This window comes from Leptodactylus fuscus, chromosome 4 (assembly GCF_031893055.1).
Source record: "Leptodactylus fuscus isolate aLepFus1 chromosome 4, aLepFus1.hap2, whole genome shotgun sequence".
Lineage (NCBI taxonomy): Eukaryota > Metazoa > Chordata > Amphibia > Anura > Leptodactylidae > Leptodactylus > Leptodactylus fuscus.
Genome location: NC_134268.1, coordinates 198,338,139 through 198,357,582, shown reverse-complemented (window position 1 = coordinate 198,357,582; position 19,444 = coordinate 198,338,139). Strand labels below are relative to the sequence as shown.

The window sequence follows — 19,444 nt, the reverse complement described above, 5'->3', positions numbered from 1 at the left end:
TGCTGCCTGGTTAGAGAAGATGCTCATTAAGCAGCGCGTGGAGTCTACCTCTCCTGTTCTTGCCTCATTCGCATCCTGTCATCTTCTGATGGGTGGGCTTCTTGCATTTTCATTTTCCATGATCCCCTGTGTTCAATCTTGTCATCTTTTCGATGTTTGCCAAACCTGTCAAGAAGAAGCGGAATTCTAACACTGGTCTGCGCAATGAGAAAGTGACAACAAGTGTCTGCTGCGTGCGTCTGGATCGCCAACCCGCATGTTATCTATAGGGGATCAGCCCTGCCATAGGGTAATAGCGGAGGATACAGATGAGGAGTTCTGCTGCTCGTACATACTATGGGCTTACTGCTCCAGTAATAGGGGGTATGTTTATGGAGGCACATACAGAAAAATACCGCCTAACACTGCAAACTAAATTGTGCTGCACAATACAAGGAGCAAGCAAGGTGCAGATAAGTAACTGCCAAATACTGCATGAATCTGCCATGCTGGCATTATACACTGTATAGCAGTAAGTACTGCTTTGTTACCATGCAATATAAAAGTGGCATATAGTGGTTTGCCGCCAAGGAGCCTCTAACACATTCATTAAAGGGAACCTGTCACATGAAAAATCTGCAGGTAGCATGTTATAGAGCAGGAGGAGCTGAGCAGATTGATATATAGTGTTATGGGAAAAGATTCTGTATAACCTGTCATTCATCTAATGAAATCTCTGCGCTGTGCTAAGAAATCTAGGAGGCGGAGCAATCAGTGATCGACCGATGTGCATACACAGATAGCTCCGCCTCCTAGAGTTATAAACGTAGAAAGAGCAGAGATTTCAATGGATAAATGACAAGTTCTCCTGAATCATTTCCCACAATAATATATATCATTCTGCTCAGCTCCTCCTGCTCTATAACATGCTGCCTGAAGATTAGTCATGTGGTGAGTTCCCTTGAAATCTCCGTATGGATCTCTCAGTAAATTGGACCCTACACTGCACAACTACATTAGCTATCAGAAAACGCCATACCTGATATTTAAGGGGGGTGTCCTAGAGGCAGCGAACATAGACATTGTTTTCCTATTTACACCGTGGAAAACAGATTTGCATGTTCCCCAGAATTCCTCAGTGGAGCAAAAATGGCTTGTAAGTTTCCATACGCCTGCAAAGGCACTCTGCTGAAGGATTTTTCTTAGTACCCGGAACCCAATGTACCCCTGTGAGCCAAATCTCAATCCTCCTCTATGAGCGACTATGAGTAAGGGACTGTCTATACAAGTACTATACTGTGATGCTGCTGGGGACAAGACCATATGAGTCTGCCTTCCAGCTGCCATATTACCTGAATTGTTTGTGACTGAACATATAAAAATGTAGGTAGAGGCTAAATATTAGAGAATTGCTCACAATGCTGTTCCCTATCACACAGGTGGATCTACCCTCACACACCCTATATGTGACCTTCCTACAATGGAAGCGGCTCAATGCTGAGCATATTCCGAGTCCATCAGGAAGACATCTGATATTCATAAAATAAAAGGGTTATTCCAATATGCAAAATGATCCTCACCCCTGAAATGAAGAGCACTACTTTGGTCTTGTGCCCCCTTCACTGTGTGAATAGCAGCGCCCCGACCCAGCCGATTGTAGAAAGGTCACTTGGATGAAGCCGTGCTGCCTCTCCCTTCACAATGGGGGGGGGCACTAATATAGCTCTGCACCCTATTCCTTCTCAGGATTGGTGAGATCCCCAATATTGGACTCTGGTTATAAAGTGATGGAATATTCTAAGTCAGACCCTTTTTAAGGATGTCTATCTGTATAATGTAAAAGTGTGTATTCCATCCACTGCTATAACCTGGTCCTGCTGATCTGCGCAGGATCCCGCTGTTGGACCCCCACAGATCACATACTGCTAACCTATCCTGCAGGGGCCAGACAAAATAAAAGTATTCAAGCATAAAAGTACCCAAAAAAGTGAATATTTTTGCACATTAACATAAGATCCTACATCTGCTGTAGGTCCAGCAAAGTATATGGATATATATATAAGAATATAACGGGAGGCAGAGAAGTTTGTCAGTCATCTACTGTACGGTAGTAGTGGCTACATGGGTGCCGATCATATTAGGCGGTATAGTTTATGGCACCAAACAGGTTAAAGACTCTCCCTTTCCAAATGTGCTGAATTTCCAGCACAACAAAACCAAATAAAATCCCAATTTAATCTGTTAAATGGGCTAAACTTGCTGCGTTACTGATGAGATCATTGTAGCCTGCCAAATTACCTACGGATTTCATTAGGACGCCGCGCTATTGAAGAAACATCCATTAGTTGATTAATGAAGAAAAACAAAAACTGATTAAGACATAAAAAGTCCCATAGTGTTAAATTGGTTATGAATGGAAGAAATGGGAGAAAAGGCGAGCGTAATTTATTAGCCGGCCTGAGTATTTTATTGGAATTTCACAGCTGCTGTTTTAATAACCGGAATCTCTCAAGCAGAGGAGCGAGTCACCACGACCGGGGGGAGGGGCCTCCAGCAGCGGAGGGGTTAAACGTCCGTCACTCGCTGCAATGTAATCCAATAAAATGTCTCTGATGCAATTACATGAAATATGGAGACCACTAGACCTGCGAGGATATTTGTATCTCCGTCTGACATCCCCCTCCCCCAGATTTCATGTATATACCTTCCCTCCTAATGCTCTGCCAGAGTGCAACTAACTCTTATTATCTTAAAAGGGACGCTAACCTCAATTTTCCCCTCTCCATATTTGTGTGCGATCCGTACCAGACGTGGAAATGCTTATTCAATCATTTTATCTTGCAGGAGGTAAAAGTGACTTCATTCAATAACATGGACCCAGGGGACAAAGCTGCAATACACAACCCTCTACCTGCATGTATACTGCCGGGATGGGGATTCATCTATATATACTGTATATATGTAGAATATGACAATATTATGGCTATTGCTATACAAATCTAGAATATTGTGATCTATTGGATAACATTCAAAACTTGTTAGCATGATGATATTAAAGGGGTTTTATGGGCTAATATTGATTGTTGGGGGTCTGAGACTTGATCAGTGGGGGTCTGAGACTTGTCACCCCTCATCACTTAGCTGTTCTCAGCAGAGGATGGAACAGGAAGCAGACAGCGCTGTTCTCTGTGTAGTGGCAAGATCAGGTACTGCAGATCAACTCCCATTTGCTTGACTAGGAGCTTAGCTGCAATGACACCGTTCAACCACTACACAGAGAACGGAGCCGTCTGCTTCCTGCTCCATTCTCTGTGTGCTCTGTTTAGATGCAGGGGCGGTCACTGCTGCTCCATTCAAAGTCTAAGGGAATGCTGAGCACAGCCAAATACACAGTTATTTCCATCAGTCCAATAGAGGATGAATAGGGGTGCAGAAAACGTGCAATTGCTGCTCTATTCCAAACAGGGAATATGGGACCCCCACCGATTATCAGGACCCCCAGAGATCTGACACTTATTGCACATAGATGTAAGCCCTGGTGACATACAAATAAATGGAAGGAGATACACTAAACATGGAGCAACTATAGGAGGTGCAGAAGCTGCATCTGCTACGAGGCCCTGGTGGATGAGGGGGGGGGGGGGGGGGGGCTAAATAAGAAAAGATGACAATTGGGGAGTCAAGGCGCAGATTCTTCATTAAGACCCAAGAGCTCCCAGCTATGGCCATAACGCTATCCGACATAACATCTGTTGGTACAAAGTTATAACCAAATATAAAATATGTCTCCACCCTTGAAAACACTATACAAATAAATGGGAGAAGTCGCTGGGGGAACCCGTGTAAGGTGAGATTAGGCAGAGGCCATGATATAAGGAGATGCAGAAGAAAGTGATAATATGGTAGTAGACTCCTTGGAGCAGTGAAACACATACAAAGCAGAATAAATAAGACGCTTTCCACTAACAACCATAGATCACGCCACTGTAAATGGCCGAGCAGGGACCCTTAGTAGCGCTGCGCCCGGGCCCTCGATCCTACATGTGCACCTCAGCAGTCTCTGAACGTCACATTATAGCAAAACCGCAAACAGCACAAAACTGAGCGGAGCATTAACACGTAAAATAATACAGAGAGGATGATGATGGTGCAGATATCCGGCCCTACCACTCACCCATGCAAATCTAATAAGACATTTGGGAACAAAAACTTGAGATTTAACGGTAAGTGAAAAAAGAAAAAAAAAATTGTTCAAAGGCTGGAAAATAACAGGAGTTCATTGTCCTGTGGGAAAGGAACGGACTGACTCTGCATACTGCATATAGGGGCAGATTTATTAGCAAGTCCCCTGTTTTTTGCCCCTCCTTTGCTGTTTTTTTTGTCACTTCTGTATTCTTTATTATCAAGATTTTTTTTTTTCCAGAAAAATCTTGAAACTGGGAACATTAAGTAAGATGGCATAGGGCAGCACAAGAACCAATATTCCCAATTTATATTGAGCTACGGTATAGCATTATATCACGTTATGGCATTATACCGTGCTATGGTATTATATCATGTATGAGACTAGAAAGATAAAACCTCTTAAATTCTGGAAACAGCGCCGCCCCTGACCATAGGCTGTGTCTGATATTAGAGAAAGGAGATGAATTGCAATACTGAATGCAGCCTGTGGACACGAGTGGTGCTGTTTCAATGTAAAACCAGCTGATTTTTTTTATTTTTTTCTCATCTCGCACTTCTGCAAATATTTCTTCCTCTTCCCAGGTGCAGTAAACCGTGGCCTACATTTTATTTCCATCTAAATTGGATATACTTTCGCCGACATAAGCACCATCTCTATTATTTGCTGGAGGCTTTAGTCATTTCTAAAGGTATGATCCAAATGAAATAAAAGGACAATTAAGTTGTTGATGGCAATTAACTCCGTACAGCGTCTGACGGCAAGGAAATTAACCAAATACTGCAATGGAGGACGGGCAAGGTCAGTATCCCCGAGACTCTAATTTGGTCTGACGTCTGCTAATTTACTATGTATTAAACTTTCTGCAAGATGGAAAAGAAGGAAAAAAAAAAATCAAGACTTGCAGATTTCTGTGTTCGCTGGCGTGTGAGTGACCAAGTGCAGGTTGTTCCAGGCACAAAGAATTGTAATGTATAAAATACATAAACATGTACATGTGAAGTGCGGCACGGCGGTGGGAACAGGGACGGACCCCTGCTGTGGCCAATTATATAGAGAAACATCTGCTTATCATGGTTCCCTGATGCTAAACCGGCTGACACTTTTCTAGGCGCTGCCAGTCTTGGTCCTGCACGGTCGGAGTCTCATTAGGTACTTGGAGACGGTAGCGCGCCGGCCCCGATAGAGCTCATCACTCTTACTCAATGCCTGTCAATGGCTTAGTGCAAAAAAGCCGCAGCTATTGATCTGCGCACTTCTCATTTCAATGAAAGAAGAGCAGCCCGAGACCGACTTTCTATATTAAATCTCCCTTACATTCCTGTATTTGGAGGCATTTCAGGCTCCCGTGTGCATAGCAGGCTGGAATAAATAGAAAACACCGCATCTGGTGTTACTGCCGTGCCGGAGACATTATGGCTTTCTGAGAACCGTAAAGTAAGTGCAAGACCTTAGAAATCCGTGTCCAGCTTGCACACAGTAAAATCACTTAACTCGGCCGAGCCTCGGTAACATCTACAATGAGGCCGGAGAACAAATCAATTTCTCAGCTGTTGTTCAATGTTTCCATAACCTGCCGCCTGACACGTAGGGATTGAGATAGAATGGCAGCTTGGGTGACCTTTGGCTTTATGCATTAGAGTTCCTTAGATCAATGGTTCGGTAAGTAAGAGTCAAACAATGGTGAAAGAAAGGTTAGCGGAGACTACTAATATAGTCTTGGCCAATGATGGTCAACCTTTTAGAGACTGAGTGCCCAAACTGCAACCCAAAACCCACTAATTTATCACAAAGTGCCAACACGGCAATTTAATCATAATAATGTGCGGGTCCACAATTGCACACGATTACAGACCTGCAAAATACGGTCATACGAATGGGGCTTTATAGAGCTTTCTGCTCCACTGTGACCCCCCACACAGTCCAATCTGCTCCACAGTGGCCACCACACAGTCCAATCTGCTCCACAGTGACCCCCCACACAGTCCAATCTGCTCCACAGTGGCCACCACATAGTATAATCTGATACACAGTACAGTTTGCTCCACGATGGCCCCCATACAGTATAATCTGTTCCATGGATGGGTGCCCAAAGAGAGGGCTCTGAGTGTCAGCTATGTGGCACCTGTGCCATAGGTTCGCCATCAGGGTTCTAAGTACTTGCCCATTGGTTACCACTTTTTTAGGAACAGGGCAGAAAAATTTACAGCCTTCAAACTATGAGCAGAAGACCTAAAAGCTACTGTTTAGTCACTGACTAACTTGATAGAGCATACAAGAAAATGTTCTATGTGTGCATAAAACGTTACACTCAGGTGCAAACAGAAATGGACCACTCTCATGGCTTTTCGGAGATGGCTTATTTTAGCCTTAAGGCTGTGTTCACATGGGATCCAGCTCAAAAAACCGCCCCCACTGAAATCAATGCCCTTTCTTCAGGCGGATTCCGCGGCCGCTTCAGCCATGAACACCCGCCTCGCGACACCTCCCTCCCAACTAGGCCCGTTCATTTGGGCCCAATCTGGAGCGGAGTGCCAACACTGGATGCCGATGCACTGTATGCACTGCACCGCTATCCAGGCACAGCTAGCCGTTTTTTTGGTCTGGAAACTGAGGTGGCCTCTGCGTCAAATTCCGGGCCAAAAAACCCCGTCTGAACCCGGCCTAAGAAGGTTGTCCAAGAAGTCTTATTTTACTTTCTTCTTCAGGGGTTATTTTGATGAGGGTTCTGGGCTGGTTGCAACCCCAGGTCACATATTTGGAACCAGCACATGGCCCCGGGGTCGTTCCATTTCCTCTCTCCTCTACCATTTTCAGTTGGTTCACTTAGCTATGGAAACTAGCTTAACTGTAGTCGTCTGACCCAGCACAGAATGGGTAACTACTGTTGAAAACGAGAGAGGAGGGAGGAGGTGGAGTGACCCAGGATCTGATCGGAAACAGTCCTGATCCCACAGGTGCATCATAAAAAATAAATAAAGCCTGGAGGAAGTAAAAAAAAAAAGACTCCCTGGACAACCCCTTTAAAGAGGGTCTTTCACCACCTTCTCCAACTCTTTGCATACTTCCATTGGCATTCCGGCACAGTTAGAAATCTTTTTCTATCTCCCACCGTTCCCAAGCAATCATTTGTGTAAGTTGCAGCACCCAATATCCTTATAAGGTTCTTTACTGTCAGGTGGGTGGTGCTAGACTATCTGCTCCAGCCCAGGACCACCCACTGGACTCCTAAGGCCAAGTTATAATGAAACATTTCCTATAGACATATACATCCGTCTGCCCAGCTCCTCCTGCTGTATCTTGCCTAGAGATCTGACTCTATGCTACATACTTACCTAAGGTTCCATAAGTATACAATAAAATAGATCCCCCCCTCCCCAATTACAACTGACATAGGCAGTGGTCCAAATCCTATACAATAGTCACTAATGGAAACATTCCCGTAGCGAGACATCCATCTCCAGACTTACAATAAGAAACCAATGGAAGGAGTAACACTTCCATCTTCTTATTTTGTTCTTCCTTTGAGGTTAATATTCTCCATGAGATCCTTGACACCCCCTCCTCAGTTCTCCTATAGTTCTGTCTACACTTCTACATTTGCCTTTGAGTTCTCCCACAAGGAAACACGGAGGCAGCGCAGCTTGCTCACCACTGACAGGCCTCATAGGGATCTGTCTTCAGCTCGCATCCATCCATTTTCTTTAGAAGGCGGCATACATAGACGCGCTCATTAGTAATATACAGAGCGCCGTTTTTCCCTTGGGGAATTGGCGCGCTCCTAGGAAATGGTTAACTGTTTCACCACAGGGCATAACAGAGAATTTCCTTTGTGTAGGATGTCTAATAAAATATGTATACGTCTGTATAGCTTATTGGAGTATCATTGGGGGTACATGACAAGCCCAAGCTTAAGTGAGAAGAATAGGAGAATAATGAAGCAAAAGAATACGCGTCCTATTATAAATAACACCGTCACTATAGACTGGACTGGGTTCACATTGTGTCTATATCATGGTCTATGAGCGCTATCCTGGAAATGACCAAAGTTGTGTTGAGTCAGGGGCCCCTGCGCACAGCTGCGAAGGATGTAACAATGGTATGTGCGCCACATCTGTAAACACGGAGGAAATCTGTGAAGACATCTACGAGACTTGCATTAAAAAGTCACAAAATTTGCGTAAATTTTTCTTTTCTTTTTCTTTTTTTTTTTTTTTACACATTATATGGCTGGTGTAACTTCCAATACCTGGCCATTTTACTATATTTAACACCAGAAACGCTCAGATCTCCAGCTCCTACACAGAAGGCCAGATATGCACCTACCTCATCAGGGAGAAGCCTCTTAATATTAGATACATCTCACTACAGTGAACAGGAAACACCAGTTTTCATAGATTCTTCCAAATGTAGTTTGTAAAATGTGCCCTGACTATACCAGGGGTCCGCTGAGGACATTTTTCCAGCCCACTAAATGTGGCCCGCGCGCCGTCGCCCAGATCAATTACTAACAGGGAATTCAGTACAGGATTCCCTGTTACACAGCGATCGCTGCTTTCAATGGTATGTGCAAATGCACACACAGCTGAAAGCAGTCTGTGTAGGCCACGGTCCGCACGATCGCGGCCTATACTGACTGCAGAGTGTGACCTCTGCCCCGATGCAGTCTGAAGGAGGAGGACGCGCAACGGCTCTTCAAGAGTAAGTATAAAACCGTGTGTCTGTGTGTTGAGGAGCATATAAAATGGGGGGGCATAACAAGGAACATATAATACGGGGGGGGGGGGCGTACTGAGGAGAATATAATACAGTGGAGGCTTACTCAGGAGCATATAATACTGTGCATGGGGGGGCATACTGGTGAGTGTATAATACAGTGGGGGACTCACTGAGGGGGCTATAATACAGTGGGGGGGGGCGTACTGAAGAGCGTATAATACAGTGGGGGGCATACTGAGGAGAGTATAATACAGTGGGGGAGGCGTATTGGAGGAGCATACCATGCTGTGTGTGGGGGGCATACTGTGGAGCGTATAATACTGTGTGGGGAGCTACAGTGGAGCGTATAATATTAAAACATTTTTTTAAACTAGATTTTGGCCCTCCAATGGTCTGAGGGACAGTGAATTGGCCCCCTGTTTAAAAAGTTTGAGACCCCTGATATATACCTTGTATCTAGACACGTTTGGCAGAAAGTATTTCTGGCTGCTGTAGTATCAAGAAGTCCAAGTACAAGGCTCATCATTGTGTTTAGTATCTGAGACATGGCCTCAATACCATGCACTTATCCAAGCTCTGCTATTTACCTTCTCATGATGAGACGCCGGGCGCAATTGCAGCCATCATTGTTCTACAGTACAATAGTGCAAATTGCAACTCGCATTTGCTTTAAGGACCATTATGGAGCAGAAGACTATTGCTGTGTCTGCTTGAATAACTCTGATAATAAGTATGGGGTGATTGTGCCCCGAGCGGCCCAAATGATGAGCCGGGTCAATCTGAACATTTCTTTTAAATGCCTTCGTTAAATTCAGCAATTGACTCAGGTCACGAGGAAATGACGGCAGAGCGAGGAAATCTGCTCTAAGCCTGGGAATAGGTGAATTTACGCTGAGTGATACCATCACGGCTGAGAGGATCACATACGGAAAATCAGAGAGTCACACATTCAGAACTATAAAACCAAAATCTAAGCAAGAGATACTGCTGTCACTATCAAACACCAACATCATCGACAATAGAAATTCAACAAGCAACCTATCGTAGGAAGGGAATTTAACAAGCATGGTAGAATTTAGCAAGTTTTTTGGCTCATCTGTGCAAAATTTGTGCGCTATTTTACAATTTTAGGTCACCCACGCTGCTCCCAAAGTGGAATACAAAAACTTAAAACGTCACAAAAATTCTCATCCAAATCCATATCAGGAAATGGAATAAAATCAAAAGTGTTGGATTTGCCAAATTCGGCAAACAACTTGCAAAACGGACCTCAAAAATTTCTCCAAGGCTACAGGCATATGAACGTCTGCATGTGTGACATCTATTTGCCATCTGTGCCCTCCACGGACCCATTTCATGAATGAGACCAGGAATAGGACCTGTCCTAGGTTTTGACCCCTGGGCACACGGCCTCTTACACGAACCATGAAAAATATGTGGAGCCGTAGGAAATAATGGGTCACTGTGAAAAACAAGGCTAGCCCCCTGACAAAGCACACACTCATCCGCATGGAGCCTTTCACCCCAGTGCCTTGTGGTGTCGAGGGCTAGTAAATTTTGGCAAAATTATGGCATTACCATTTCATGTAACAACTGAGTTAAGGTTGCTTAATCGTTTTTTTGTCTTAAAGGGGTTTGACAGACCTCGGGGTTCCAGGATGGTTATGACCCTGGTTCATGTAATAGGAACCAGCACCCGACCCCATGTCGCTCTGCTTCCTTCCACCACACAGGTAGTTGGAGGGCTGGCGTTACGATTATAATAATCTAGTCTGCCGGGAGGGAGGAAATGCAACAACTCCAATCGGGTGACTCAGGGTCAGAACCATCCTAGTACCCTGTTATCAGACTCCTTATACTGTATAGTGCCAGCACACTCTGCAGCTCAGTACATAGAAAATCCAGTAGTCTATAGAGAAGCCACTTCATAATAAAGACTCGGAGTAAAAATCGCCCTGTTCAGCTTTTTCCCTAGCGCCCGCACAAGCCGAGCTGACAGTTAACACCGCGAAAATAAAACGCTTACAGGGGATGCATGTTATATGAAGAGCATGACATAACTAATAAAAGCTCTAATACACTTAGTCGAGGTGGGCCCGAGGATACACACACCAAAGCGTTTACAATGTTAATATTCCTGCCTACAGACCCCCTTGTGTTCCCAGTAGATCTCATTATCTGAGAACAGAACATGTCAGCACTTAAAGGACCCAACACAACAAAACATCCTCAGAGTTTTTATGTCTAAACACCGCAAATACAAGAGAAAGGGAAGGGAAAAAAAAAATCCCGTATCCTTTGTGTCATTTACCCACCTCCGCATTACATCCCAACCATTTGTCAGACGCTGCTATAAATATTTCGCAGGCGTTGAACCATTGTTTATGCCGCGTTCAGACTATGTCAGCCTTGTCTACGGTGAATCTCAGGTCAGAACATTATACAGTTTACAACCTCAGGACAGAAACTGCACAAATCTGCAATCACACGGCCAATTGGAGGGAACACACGTTCGCCAATATACACGGCGCGCGGTACTAGAGAAGCCGGGCTGCGCTCGGCCCCCACAGGGATCAATGAAGATTATTACTTCTGACTTGTGCTCTGTGGAAATGAACCGGGCTGCACGGGGACATCGGGGGGACGTTTCTGGTGCTTAGGTTAATTTTAGCTGTCATTGGCAATACAATAAGGCAACATCAGATCTATCAAAAAATCAATGCACGATTACTTGGTGCCATAATCTAATTCATTACATCTGTTCCTGGAAAAGCAGGGTGACAACTGATGTGGCCGCTATAAGTGCACTCAGGGGGTTTCAACAAGATCCTAAATGCATAGCCGTGTAGTGAGCTGGAAGGCGGATTTTTCACTCCATGGTATATTGGGAATACGGTTTCGACTTGTGGACACTGCCAGCGAGCATAGGGATTCTAAAAGTCAGTGCAATAAATCAGAACATACGGGAAGGTAAACTTTTTGAGATCTGTTCGCATGGTAGTTGTGATGGTATGTCTGTGGGTTGGGGTGGCCCAGAGAAAACGGGGGTCGAGTCTGGCAGTAGGGGTGTTATAGAACTTCCTCTCGAAGTTCTGTGTTGTAGTCATCACGTTGACCCACTATACAGAGATCCCATTCAAGTGTTAGCGTAAATGGGCTTATATATATTTATCAAACTGTATACTAAGAACCTCATGTTCAGTTTTTGTGTATTTTATTGCTAAGCTTTGAGGAAGGGCTGTGGCGTTCAGGTGATCACTGCAGCCTCTACGTTGTTGACCATGCGCAGTGCCAGACTTTCTGAGATCCGTTCCCTTGGTATGGTTCTGCAGGGTGGTTGTGAGTTTACGCCTGTGGGGTGGCGTAGGGCAGAGAGAATGGGGGCTGAGCCTGGCTGTAGGGGTGCTATGGGGCTCCTGGACTGCTCCCCAAATTGTCGCTGTGTCGTAGTCGTTACGGAGTGCCACAGCTAATAGCACAAGGACCCTCTCAACACAGGCCATTGTGAAGTGGTACAGTAAGTGGCCTTAAAAAACTTTATCAAAATGTCTACTAAGAACCTCATGTTCAGTTTCAGTAGATTTTCCAGCTCAGCCGTTAGGAAAGGCTGCGGCGTTCAGGTGATCGCTGCAGCCTCTTCGTTATTTACCAGATGCCGTGCCTGGTGCTACCGTCCTACCCTTACTATCCCATTCATACAAATACCCCTTTAACCCTTTTATTACCAATAACAACTGTAACTACAGTAACGGATCACATTTTGACATCTGGCAAAGCCAAGTGAGCGCTACGGCAGCCATATCTCTGTTGGCACCCAGATAAGGAGGAGAAGAAAGGCACTTTTAAGAACAAGGATCCTTATACTCGCTGCTTTTGGAGAATAAAGAGAATGTACATAACAGCCATTTACATTTTAAGTGACAAAACAATTAGTTAAACTGCTATAAAAAATTTTTTACACTGCCAACGCAATGTACTGTAAGAGGTTTCCTAATTTATTAGGCTTGTATTACACAGTATGAACTACTACAGATGGCGCTCCAAATGGCGCCTGATCTCCCTTGAGCACTTCCTAACAACAATGGCATTACTACAATAAAGAGAGGCATTAATATTGGAATAGGAGGCAATCTGGGAGAACATGTCTAGTACAAGGCGACCAAAGAAAGGCTTGTAGAAGGAAGATGTAATAATCCACATTTAAAGGGACAATGTGGGCGAAAACCAGAATTCCCATATAATTTGTCTTTGTCATCTCGATGTCTAGGATCATTTTGTTTCTTGTAGGAGGAATGTACCTAGACCAAAATATAGCAACAAACATAGGCGACAACTGCAAATAGCCTGAATCCTGGGTAGTCTGGAGTTGTCACTTCTCCAGACTACTTCATGTTTTGTGTCGCTTACATAAGGCTATTATGGACCAGTCTTTTATGGCCATCTTTAGGGGCTTGGCGCTTGTACACATAGCTTGTGACATTGGTTCGGATTCCTGGATGGGAGCTGAGCCGCAGTACCATCCTCTGCCACTATACAGGGCACAGAGTCAATCACTTCTGGCTCCGTGCTGTGTATAGTCCTGGCATTGAAGTAGTCCAATACAGATAATCCTGGACAACTCCTTTAAGTGCGGGGATAGTTTTCTCTTACCCACTGAACTTGCACGCTTGCAGACCTGGCACGTCCTCCTTTAGTTTTCTGCTGAATATCCTCCATGTTTGTTTTTAAGTAGTAGCCCCCATCCCCATGGCAGACATATCAGTGCCATAAGGATTGGCTATCAATATCAGTGTATTGTCAACTGGGTGGTCTTCACTGTCCAAAGTCACCACGGGCTGTGAAGACCGCCCACTTGGCAGTATTCTTTTACTGTTCTTTACAGTGAAGGGAGCAGTCTATACTGTCCAGAGATACCTATGGACAGTAAAGACCACCCATTTGACAGTACACGGGGAGCCAAAACGGATATCTCTACTGAGGCAACTACTGAAAAAATACACAGTAGGGGAATCAACAAGCTCCTTTGTTATTCCTCCTAAAAATCTATGAAATTGTCAACTGGGAGTTACCAATTGGGCACACTCTTAGTATAGACAAAAGTATCGGCAGTGGTAGCAAAGTCGAAAATGAGTTTTATTATTTGCCATCCATAGATTTTTTTTTTTTTTTTTTTTAAATGTAGATTGTGAGCCCCACATAGAGCTTAGGGCTCGTTCACATCTGCATTGTTCGGTCCTTATTGCAGGTTTCCGTTTCCTGCATAAAACAGATGCAGGAGACTTTCTCCCCATTCATTTGAATGGGTGAGAAAGCTGTCCAGCCGTGCGCGGCAGTGAGCGTTTTGCGCTCTCCGCCGCGAAACCGGGTTTTATAATCCGGACACAGAGTCGGACATGCAGTACTCTGTGTCCGGATAAAAAAAATCCGGTTTCGCGGTGGAGAGCCTAAAACGCTCACCGCCGCGCAAGGCCGGACCCGGTCTATGGTTTCCGTCTTCTGCCATGCAGAAGACGGAAACCATAGTACGGAGACCCTGAACGCAGGTGTGAACCCAGCGTCACAATGTACATTTTTCCCTATCAGTATGTCTTTTTTGGAATATGGGATGGAAATCCATGCAAACATGGGGAGAACATACAAACTCCTTGCAGATGGTTTTTTGTCCTTGGCGGGATTTGAACACCAGGACTCCAGCGCTGCAAGGCTGCAGTGCTAACCACTGAGCCACCGTGTGGCCCCATCCATAGATGTTTAGGTCCCGAGTTGGACCTTTCCAATCATCAGCTGAGTTTTTGAGTGATGCAAAAGCCATGACTAGTGAATATCGCAGTCAATGCATTGAAGGTAAAGGTGTCTGTTCTTGGCCTCACTCATCCTTCAGATTTTCAGTTCCTCCACAGTATGTCACATTTTCACTGCCATGTTTCGGTCACAACACCCAAGACCCCCATAGCTTTCCTTAAAGGGGCTCTATCAGCAAAATCATGCTGATATAGACCCACATATGTGTGAAGGCTATTCAGGCATCATAAATGTTATATTAAGCTACCCCCCCCCCCCCCCTTACGCATCGTGCACGCTGGGCGGGCATTCAGGGTGTGTCTTCTTCTTCATCCACGCCTCCTCTTCCTCCGATGTCCTCGGGTCCCGTCCTCCTTTGGCGCTCGCGAACTGACATTGATTTTAAAAAAAATGGCCTGGGCGCATGCGCAGTAGCCGTAGTAGAGGCCACGTGCTACAGCGCATGCGCCCAGGCCATTTTTTTTTTTTTATCAATGTCAGTTCGCGAGCGCCGGAGGAGGACGGGACCCGAGGACATTGGAGGAAGAAGAGGCGTGGAAGAAAAAGAAGGCGAACCCTGAATGCCCGCCCAGCGTGCACGGTGCGCAAGTAGATCACATTCTTTTTTAGGGTTTTATTTTAAAACGGGGGGGGTAGTTTAATATAACATTTATGGTGCCTGAATAGCCTTTTTAAAGGCTATTCACGCATATGCTCATTCTTCAGGCCGTTTTACCTCGCGATTTGGCCTGAAGACACTCCCTCCTCCGGACTAGGCCCATTCATTGGGCCTAATCCAGAGCACAGTGCGCGACTGGATGCTGGTGCAGTGCACTGGGTTTCAGTTGCGTCTAAGTGGTTTTTGGTCTGGAACCTGAGGCAGCCTCCGCCTCAGGTTCCGGACCGAAAACCCCCGTATGAACTTACTGTGCATCCTACAGCATTAAATAATAATAGATTCTCAAGTCAGCATCCCAACCCCTTATCACGCACGGAACAAACGTGTGCACCCATAGGTGTGTAAATAAATGCGCGTGAATATCTATATTCCTTCACAAACATGTATTATAATCTCAGAACAGAGTCGGTGTAATTGCTATATCTTCCGTGAACGGCGTATTCAGCTGAATTCTTATCAGCCCTTTTTCTGACACGCTCAGGTTCCCTGAATTTATAGCCATGAACGGTTCCCCTCAGCCTTTCATGGTTTTTTTAGGCCGGCATTGTTTGAAGCTGAATAGACTCTACCCTTTAATTTTCACTCAATTACAGGAAGAAGGAAAAAAAAAAAAAAATGATTTCACATTTTTCTACATAAGCTGAAATGGAAATTGACTAAGAACCTCAGAACTGTCAGCAACATCTTTTGAGAAAAGATTAGCTTTGCAGTGATTATAAAATAGGTGTCATCTTTGACACTTGCATTCCGCTACCGAATCCGAGCGCTCTGGAAGGGAATGTTAAGGGACGTCAGAAAGGGTCTTAGAAGGCTCAGCTGTCATGCTATGTGCCTCCTTCTCCTCGCTTTGTAGTCAGATGCTGTGCGCTGAATGTCAAAGGTTCTCCATTTAAACTCCCTGACAAGAAAGAGAAGAATACTAGGAGAATATGTTATTAGCAACTATGAACTTGTCTTTGGTAGCGGGTCAGCCTGACACTTAATTTATGTGTAGGAGACGGGGGGGGGAAAAAATAAATACAAAAACACTTTCATAGTCGCCGCCTAAATAATAAACCACGAGAGAGTGCACGCCACTTAGCCTCGCATTCACCGGCGAGGCCACAATCTGAATAATCTGGATGCTGGGACGCACAGAATGCAGAGTTCTCCATCATACTGACAACTTCAAAAAGTATTTTCTAATAGTTTTCATTTACATTCAATGTGCGTTGGGCTTGTAACGAGCGGGATGGAGCCCTCGTATGAATCGCTTTAGCGGTTCTTTTATTACTATAGGAATGTAAAAAACGGAAAACAGAGTTTCCCAAGTGTAAAAATCAATATCGGGTTAGTGGGGGTCCAGATCCCTGCACTCCAACTAATCAGCTGTTCTCAGCAGCTGATACACAGAGAATGGAGCAGGAAGCAGACAGCGCCATTTCCTGTGCAGTGGTGGAACTGAGTCTAATGTATGGGAACTGATCTGCAGTACCTAGTCTGACCACACGGAGCGGTCTTCTTTCTTTTGTGCAGTGGCTAGACCGGATACTGCAAATCATTTGAAGGGGCTTTTAGCTGCAGTGACTTCATTCCATGCTGTGTAGAGCACATGATTTATATATATTTTTTTTTTAAATGTAGATTGTGAGCCCCATATAGGGATCATAATGTACACTTTTTTCCTATCAATATATCTTTGTAGTATGGGAGGAAATCCACGCAAACACGGGGAGAACATAAACTCCTTGCAGATGTTGTTCCTGGCGGGATTCGAAGCCAGGACTCCAGGGCTGCAAGGCTGCAGTGCTAACTACTGAGCCACCATCTTGCCCCCTAGACCACGTGATTTTGTGATACTCTGTCATGAGGTGTTAATGTTCTATGGATGTCCATATTTGCCACCCTGTGGCTGTTATAGGAATTGCAGCCTGTCTTCTTTTTTTTTTTTTCTTGCAAGTGTGCCCTGATAATCCTATATTTGTATAGTAAGAATCTGGGCACAAGATTCACGGAAAAGTAAGGGAGGATACATGCAAAATTTGTACCCAGCTGAAAGGTGCCCACAAGCATCAAGCCTAGGCTACAATGGTCACATAACAGTGTAGAGAGGGATCTTGAAACAAGCGGATTACCAGGAAACCAAGCAACAGGGGAACAGTAAGGCAAGTATGAATTTTTTATTTTTAATAATTATTCCTAGTAGAACAACCCACATTTACTTATTACTCAGCCCTGTACATATACCGTAATCCTACCGCCGCGCCGCTTTTGGGTTCCATTCATTATAATTACAGTCTTTTATATAAACAAGACAGTTTTCCGTTCGCTGCCACTCATTAGGTTACGGCGTCGTCTCATCCCACAAGGTGTTATATAATTCACACACAAATGACGAGTCAGGAAACAACAGTAGGTAAGAAAAAGAACAGCGTAATGTTGGTTGTTTGCAGTCAGTGCCAGTTCGGAGTGACAGGTGCCAGCAGAACAAGTGCAAACAGAGATGATGATTTCAGCGCTGTGAAGAGATGCCACTCACAGCAAGTGAGGAAACCGAGAACCGTATATTAATAGCAGCTCGGGATTTAGGATTTATGACGTCTTACTAGTAAAATACAAATACCTGAGACTGAGAATCCAGGAATTTTATTTTCTGTACTTAGCTGCCCTAATGGGCATGGGTGGAGGGAGTGGGAAGGGTAAGTAAAGGAGCATCGCAACTCCCCAGGATCTTTTTTTTTTTTTTTTTTTTTTTTTAATGTAGATTGTGAGCCCCATATAGGGATCACAATGCACTCCCCCCCCCCCCCCGTTTTTAAGTATGTCTTTTTAGAATGGGAGGAAATCCACACAAACACGGGGAGAACATGCAAACTCTTTGCAGACGTTGTTCCTGGCGGGATTCAAACCCAGGACTCCAGTGCTGCAAGGCTGCAGTGCTGACCACCGTGTTGCCCCGTCCACAGGATCATATTGTCATCGACATACTATTCCTTTTTGTCAGTTCATTTTTTAATCAAAACAACATATAAAACATACTTGTGTAAAGAGGCCTTAGGCTCCATGTACACACACGTGTGCTTCATTCAGGGTGCTAGACATGTTCTATCCACAGGACAGAGGATAAGGGGCTCGATAAGTGATCAGAAGGACAGGGGGGCAAAAGTTCCCCTAAAGTTTCCCTGTGAATGGAGTGCACTATGCAAGTGTGACGGCTCTCTATTCACTTCTATAAAGCGGCCATGCCTTGCATTTCCCTATAGAAAAATTCCAGGGGCAACACGGTGGCTCAGTGGTTAGCACTGTAGCCTTGCAGCACTAGAATCCTGGGTTTGAATCCCGCCAGGAACAACATCTGCAAGGAGTTTGTATGTTCTCCCCGTGTTTGTGTGGATTTCCTCCCATTCTACAAAAACATACTGATAGGAAAAAAAAAAAAAAAGTACATTGTGATCCCTCTATGGGGCTCACAATCTACATTAAAAAAAAAAAAAAAAAAAAATTCCAACTATGCCAGAACCAGTGGAGCGGCACCTATTGAAGGATGCAAAGAGTTGGAGGAGATGGTGAAAAGTTTCCTTTAAGAGAAGTCTGATGGTGTTGGTCCACTTTAGAAAAACAATAGCGGCTTCTTCCCGTTACTCCCATCTACAGGTTATGTCTAGCATTGCAGCTTGACCCTATACAATTTAACAGAATTGAGATATGATATAAGACGCAACCCATGGACAGATGTTGAGATCATACCTCCCAACTGACCCGATTTCCGCGGGACACTCACGCCTTCATACCCCTGTCCCGTGCAACTCCCTACATGTCCCTTTAATGATTTACTGATCAATCATTCCTCCGATCACTGCCTGCTCTTATAACAGTTAAGAGGCTGCGGTTATCGGAGGAACGCTCGACTATGGTTCAAGGACCTTGTGTGTCATCACACGGTCACGTGACTAGGTGGGCGTGTCAGTGTCCTGTGCAGTGAAGAGATCCGTGTAAGGTACTGAGAAGGGAGGAGGAAGGGGGTGTGTGAGATGCAGGATGGAGAGAGAGAGAGAGAGAGAGAGAGAATGTGTGTGTGTGTGTCTGTCTCTGTCTGTGTGTCTGTTCGTGTGTGTCCGTCTGTC

At 44.8% G+C, this 19,444-nt stretch overlaps 1 protein-coding gene across 12 annotated transcripts in view; it reads right to left on the bottom strand.

Annotated features, from left to right (window-relative positions):
- PARD3 (par-3 family cell polarity regulator) overlaps nucleotides 1-19,444 on the bottom strand; it is a 441,643-nt gene that overhangs the window by 129,425 nt on the left and 292,774 nt on the right. For 8 of the 12 annotated variants that reach the window (XM_075271584.1, XM_075271587.1, XM_075271590.1 and 5 more), the window contains one exon: nucleotides 49-165. The exons of 3 other annotated variants lie outside the window; for them this stretch is intronic. In XM_075271584.1, the coding sequence (XP_075127685.1) occupies nucleotides 49-165 (117 nt within the window). The remainder of the gene's footprint in view (nucleotides 1-48; nucleotides 166-19,444) is intronic. One more of the 12 variants, XM_075271589.1, reaches the window with a different exon arrangement.